This window comes from Thermobia domestica, chromosome 2, assembly GCF_964235325.1.
Source record: "Thermobia domestica chromosome 2, izTheDome1.hap1.1, whole genome shotgun sequence".
Lineage (NCBI taxonomy): Eukaryota > Metazoa > Arthropoda > Insecta > Zygentoma > Lepismatidae > Thermobia > Thermobia domestica.
This window is the reverse complement of record NC_137455.1, coordinates 360,817,709-360,825,001: the sequence shown is the minus strand read 5'-3', so window position 1 is coordinate 360,825,001 and position 7,293 is coordinate 360,817,709. Positions and strand designations below refer to the sequence as shown.

Sequence of the window (7,293 nt, the reverse complement as noted above, 5' to 3'; positions counted from 1 at the left end):
TAGCGACTTAGTGTGTGATGCATAAGCTCTGACCGTAGAGAACACGGAAGATCTTCAAAGTATTGTCTCACTTCTTCCTTTGCCCCATCATTTTCCATTACGTTCCGGGAGTTCGAAAGTTGAGTAAAAACTTCTTTGAAATAGGAGTACAAAATTGATTCAAGTTTCCGTATTTGTCGATCTTTGATATAAAGAACTTCATGTTTAAGTCCAATCTGTCCATTCATTTTTGTAGGAATGATCGCGTTTATAATCTAAACCTGAATGAGTCTAAATTCGAGCAATTGAGTGTGGCTTCATAACTGAAATTTTTTGTGTATTTAAAAACATAAGCAAAACTTATTTCTATGTCGTTATACAGGTTTCTATGGTGTCATGTTATTACATTGTTGCTATATTATAGTACAATTAATTGTGTTTAAAATCAGTAATTGTAGGGAACGAAAATATCAATATTTTTTTTCCAAACTTGCATGAGTTAAATCCTGTAAATATGTGAGATTTTCAGCTGCAACACCGAAATTTCTGAATGGACTTTTCTTCCTGCTTCAAAACACCTTTACTACTTGTTTTGTGATTGTTTTCTTAATATCGCTGAACTATTTCGTCTAAGAGTGCTTATGAGGATTTTCAATACTTCCAAAATGAGACGAATCAAATGCTCCTTATTTACACTTTCGTATTTCTATTCTCATTTTGATATATTATTATAGCATTTATTCGCTTTTTTCTATTGGTTTAATTTGGTTTCGCAACAACATAAGATCTGAGAGTCGTTAGGAGATGGAGGCCCTCATTACCTAAGGTTTTCTATAACCGTTACCAGATTATATAAGTAACTTTTGTGGACGCTCTGTATATTTTGGAAAGACAGAAACCATTCTTCGACTTATACTTTATTTTTGCGACGCAAATAATTTCTCTTTGATGAGAACTGCTAATAACTCGATTTCTCTCCCACAAATTAGAACAATATTGTCTTTCGTCGTTCACCAATACATATATGTGAAACGTTTCTTCACGGTGACAAGATTTTAGTGAGTAACAAAGACTACATACATTTTCTGAGCTATATGCGTGTGAACTCTGTTTCGTTTATCATAGTTATTTAGAACTGAATTAAGTATTTTCTTCAATTACTTATGGTAATACTTAGCATGACTGGTGCGAGGTAACCAGACTGTCCCCTTGCAAAATTATCCAGCCAGTTCTTATCTTGAAGCTATTACGATCGAACTAATTACATCTTCTTTTACATTGTGGCCAGTGAATTGTGAATTAACGCAAATTCTTTCAACATTTAATTTGCATATCCATACAGGTGGTTTAACCTGATCACATTTTAAAATGAACCACCAATATTGACTAGTTGGTCAACCCGGCTCGTACCTGGAGTACCTCGACTTGAGAAGTGTTCTCCGTGTGTCGATACAGACATGTTCGTTTGATTCGCTATAGAATTAAGCAAAGGGGCATAAGCTTAGTAGCCGCCCAAGGACTGACTTAGCGGCTAGCCCCCATTTAGTGAAGTCCCGGGCCCGCTGACCGAGTTCGAAGAACCAGTTAACGGTTCCCAGTAACTTTTCGATTTTTATACCGTGCCGACGGAGATTCATTCCATGGATACACCACCTTGGATTTTTGGTGAATTCTCAGCGTAGCCGCAAGGAACTTACGTCCTGGGATTATTTTTAGTCTTACCCCACAGTGCCAACCCCTAGCGTCTGTGTGTGTTGTTCAGTGGTGTGAGAAAAGTGCATGTGGTGATCCCCAAATATACTATTTCATATATATATATATATATATATACAGAGAGGGAGAGAGAGAGAGAGAGAGAGAGAGAGAGAGAAAGATGTGTGTGTGTGTGATACAATTTCAAAGGGCTATTATCCTGTGAAATGTGAAGTGTAATTTTATGTTCGTGAAAATGGTTAAGTGTTTCCATCCATATCAGTATTTAATGTTGTGATTATTTTTTCCTATATGTATTTTTTACACTTAGTGCATTTAATAAATAAGCATAGTATTATTTTATTTAATGTGGTTTCGTTGCATGCGTGAATGTTGATTTTATGTGTCGTTGTCTGAGCGATCATCTTAATGTCCGTGAGGATTTCGAGACGAGACATCTGAACCTCTCGGTACTTTATGCTCATTTCATTATTGATTAGGAAAAAAGTTCTGTAACCCCTTTTTGAAAATGTTATCAACCAGTAACTTCAGATCTCTTGAAAGTACCCGTTGGTGGGACAGCAGGACCAGATCCGGAAAGCAGTTATATTCTTAAAAATTGCTAGACGGAAACTGCTTTTTAGTTGGCGATAATCGGTTTTACACTTATAATACCTTGTTGGAGTTTTCGCATTGCTTTCGGTAATGCCAATCTGAAACGCTTTAAAATCCCATCTTGAGAGGCAAAATCGCACATCGTATCTTAATTTCGCACTTTGTGTTTTATTATTACTATTACTACTGTTGCCACTACACTCAAAAAACAAAATGGGTTACGTGTACAATAAAATTATAGTTAAACGGTATAGTCAAAGTAAATTGCTGCTCCAACTGAGAAAATTTGTGAAACAACCTGGTGCTGTGTTCTAATAATCATAGCGGTTTTGTTGTGAGAATTATAAAATATAGTTAATCATTTTATAGTTGCGTGCACAATGTGTATTGTTCATATTTTGTCCTTTGAACACAACATGAAATGCGAGTGTGCTACTCTGGCAATACTGTGAGTTGAACCAACCAGGCAACCAGGCTGACCTGGCGCGGAAGAGTTTGTTTTTGTTGTATTGGGATGTTGCTTCGACCCTTGACGAAAGGAGTATGGAGGCATTCTTAGAAAGAAATAATCTCAGCACATACATCAAGATATTCAAAGGTAGGGCTTTATTTGTTTTGAGTTTTTAATATATGTTAAAGTAGATGTTATTAAAGAAATGGTCAAGTTATTCAATCTTAACAACTGTTCACTTAGCAAATTACTCGGGTCATCTTAGCAAGTATAATTTTTACGGAAAAAAGAGCATTACTGTCCTTAAACTGTATATCCCGTACTTAGGATCGTGTACGTTTACTTTCGGTAGACCATCCGAAATAATTGTTGGGAAAATATAATTCTTTCACAAATTGGTAATGGTATACAACAGTACCTCATGATGTATGCGCGTGGATACTTCCTACTGTTGCACTACGTATAAAAATGATTTTATTACATTTAGAAGTAGTAAGAAGCATCCACGTGCACGTGACATGCGATATGTGCTTCAAATCCCCCACATATACTCATACACTACGTACAAGGGCACATTATTATTCTTCGCATACCATAACACAACGCAAACCGACGTACATTTTATTTTATATTACTCAGTAATTAAATGAAAGTCGCCTTGTTACCTCATTTTCAAGTTCCTATATCCTCAATGAATAATCCTTAAAAGACTGCACTTCGTGAGTCCTCGCTAAATGATGAGGCACTGTCGTATACTATATCCCACAAATTTCCTTCTTATTATAGCCTAAAACATTTGCGTTGGGCGACATGAAAAGCTACTTCGCACAGATAAAATTCAATTGGGCCACCAGAAGTAACTGTTGAAAAATTATACATCTTTTACGATTTGTGTATAAATACGGCTTGCGCGTGTATTGCATAAAAATTACAGTTCCAAAAAACAAACGAGCTTGTGCTACGCGGCCACTAAAAAGCCTAAATGTTTACCCTATGTAACCGAGTCAGGGCAGGCCGAAGCTACGTTCTCAGGGATGAGGCGCGTGAACGATGGTGAATATACATCAGTGGGAAAGGGTAACTAAGGGAGTCATCCTTCGTATGCCCTCCCTTATTTTATCCGTCGTAAAGCACTTGAAATTATTTTGCACTAGTAAGCCTAAAATACATCTGGGCATGTATTTTCGGTAATTGTTTAGCGATGGGGCCAACACTAACAAAGTTAGAAAACAATATGTACTGCGGGGCTCTAACCCGCCTTCACTTGCTAACGTTACCTCGGAATGAAATGTTATTAACCTAACCTAACCGAATGTGAATAGAATATCGCAAAAATTCGGTTGAAAAGTTGCCCCCGTCCCCAAAACTGAACAATTCCCATACTTTCTTTTAGCAATTCATTCATTTTTTTCGATTCAGTGAATCTATTCCTTTGGTTCGTATATATATATATATATATATATATATATATATATATATATATATATATATATATATATATATATATATATATAATATATATATATAACTAATCTCTTCTAGTTGTATTGGGGCCGCGGTGGCTGAGTGGTAGAGCGTTCACCTCTGGTGCTTGGGGTCCCGGGTTCGATCCCAGCCTCCGCCAAGTGAACTTTGTGGTGGACAAACACCGCGTGCGTGGGTTTTCTCGGGGTTCTCCCGTTTCCTCCCACTTTCTTCATTTCACGATTTTACTCATCTCTCATCATCACCGTCTCCTTTAGCCTAACCGGCATAAACGTGGGACGTAAAACTTACAGATTTCATTTCAATTCCGCTCCACATTCCTTGCTATACATGTCAATCTTACGCAACGTTTAGAACAGAAAATGAAAATGAAATGAAATCTTTGAGTTTTACGTCCCACGATTATGCCGGTTAGGCTAAAGGAGACGGTGATGATGAGTAATGAATGAAATGCTGGAATAAAGAAAGTGGGAGGAAACGGGAGAACCCCGAGAAAACCCACGCACGCGGTGTTTGTCCACCACAAAGTTCACTTGGCGGAGGCTGGGATCGAACCCGGGACTCTACCACTAAGCCACCGCGCCCCCCAAAGGAGCGCAATTGAATGCAATGTTTGAGATTAAATGAATATTTTTAATAGCTAATGTTATATTTGGTGTTATTTTCTGAGTAATGTCTCTAATTTAGGTGGCATACATGCTTATGCAGCTTGTCCATTTTAAGCACAAAATTCGAAACGATCAAGGCCATCCACAATAGTGCATGGGTTGCTAGTACCACAATCTTATTTTCTAACACCCGATCCTGGAATCGATTCATTATTTATGATACTTGAGTTGACACTGGTTAAAATTGGATACCTTACACCCCTCGGGTTGGGGAGTATAATCATGAAATAAAAATATCAGAAACGACCAGAAAATAAAACATATATTACTCCAAATAACAAAAATTTGTGTGGCCAGGCTCGTGCACACTCACTAGAGAGTCAGAACTCATGCGCATTGTGGTATCGAGCACCGGGTGGCTCTGGCAGTCTCATTTACAAGATGAATATTACAGGAATTTTTATATTTCAGCACTCGATCGCAGAGGTTGCTACTTAATTTCCTCATACGGAAAACAATTGAACAAAAGTTAAGCTTCAGAAAACCTATATTTCTGAAATAATTAACCATTTCAAAAGACTGCCAGAGCCATCTTTTCCTCGATTATTGCGATCTCTTGCTAACTCGCGTATACGTTTAGCTGTTGACGTTACATCTCTGTCTTGTTATTTTCAATTTGATACTACTATATTTAACAACACCAAACTAATATGACGTATACGTCATGCATTATATGACGTATAAAGTGTGCTTTCCTCTATCCTCATTTATACGTATACTCGCCACCGCGGACGCGCCTGCTCCTGTGAACGCACCCGATAATAATTAAAGGGATGGTAAGGATAATGATCGCGTAAGTTCAGACTCTCTAGTGAACGTGCACGAGCCTGGCCACACAAATTTGTGTTCATTTGGACTATATGTTTTATCTATTGGTCGATTTTGGTATTTTTACTTCGATTATACCCCTCCCCCGCCCTCAGGGGTGTATGATATCCAAGTTAAGCCAGGGTCAACACAAACATTATAAATAATAAAAATCGGTTCGATGGTGGGATGTTAGAAAATAAGTTTGTAGTATTAGTAACCCTTGCAGTTTTCTAGTACGTTTTCAATTTTGTGGATAAGATTGGTTATGCAGTTTGCAATTTTGTACTTTAGTGAGAAGTAAGTAATATGTATGAGAGATGCAGCTGAATTGTATTTATTGTATTTATCTATGTGAGTTTTATGGGTATGTAGTTATGGTCATATATATATACTGTAATTTATACTGTTGGAGTTTAGGAGAGCTTTTTACCTCAAGCTCATAAAAACTAATGTATTATTTAACTTGTTTTTGCTACAAGAATTCCGATATAATAGTTAGTTTTGAGTTAACTGCTGTATCGGCGGACCGATCTTAGAAATTTTACCAGATGAATTCTAGAATTTATTTTGCTTTATGTGGAAGGGTGATTGAAAGTAAGGTGAGGGGAATAGTTGAAGTTAACAAAATACTTGTTCTTGTTAGTTGTTTTTGATGTTGTAAGGGGCAGTGTCTATTGAGGCGAAAGGGACTATTTAGCGGAGAGGTACACTTGTTATGATTATGGGAAAGGCAGTGTGAAAAAGGTGTGTAAATCAGAAGTGTAACATATCGTGTTTGAGTTTTATCAGGTTATACGGAAATAAGGAGTGGAAATTCTTAAAGTTGTGTGATGGGCATAGTATACTTAACAGTCGAACAGTTTATGTGTGGAAACGAATTCAAACCACAGGAAAGAGCAATATCTAACATTTAATTTTGTACTTTTTTGAATCGCATTTAGTCCCCCCCCCTCGCCTATTCTGCACACAAGTCATGCATTGTATGACGTATAGTGTGTGTTTTCCTCTATCCTCATTTATACGTATACTCACCATCGCTGAAGCGCCTGCTCCTGTGTACGCACCCGATCGCTATCGCTGGCGCCCACCTGCCGCAATTCTGCCCAACGCGGTTAGATGACATTCGTGCTTTTAGAGTCCACCTTGCACAAGTTGGTTTGTATGTCATACGTCCACACTGTATTTCGAACAGTAAGCACTACTAAGTAAGCCAGGGTCACAACCTAGTATTTTGGGGGAGATATTGAGTAATAATCTTTTTTTTATTTATTTATTTTCGTGTGGTCTGGCATACAGCAGTAATGCCTTGTGTTTTTATGAGTTTTGTTCTAGAACTTGCTGGAGTTGGAAAATTTCGTTGTTCCTGGTGTAGTATTTCCTTTTATTATTTTAAACATTGAATATCTGAAACATTGATTAATTTAGGACATTAATTATTTACGGACTGCTACAGACTGTTTTACCAAACGGAACATTACAGGTAAAATACGATATTAAATTTTGATGGTGAAAAAATTAAAATGAATATGTACGTTTTTCCTGACAATCAACAGTATGTAAAAGTTAATTTACAGATAATAAATAGGAGTTCAT

The 7,293-nt window shown here is 37.1% G+C and overlaps 1 protein-coding gene across 4 annotated transcripts in view; it reads left to right on the top strand.

The window, feature by feature from the left end:
• Nucleotides 1-2,518: 2,518 nt before the first annotated feature.
• Nucleotides 2,519-7,293, top strand: part of LOC145678822 (uncharacterized) — a 30,813-nt gene continuing 26,038 nt past the window's right edge. For 2 of the 4 annotated variants that reach the window (XM_081749365.1, XM_081749364.1), the window contains exon 1: nucleotides 2,519-2,884. In XM_081749365.1, coding sequence (XP_081605491.1) covers nucleotides 2,830-2,884 — 55 coding nt within the window. In that variant the 5' untranslated portion in view covers nucleotides 2,519-2,829. Of the gene's footprint in view, nucleotides 2,885-6,238; nucleotides 6,445-7,293 lie in introns of those variants that run through there. The other 2 variants (XM_081749367.1, XM_081749366.1) reach the window with 2 other exon arrangements.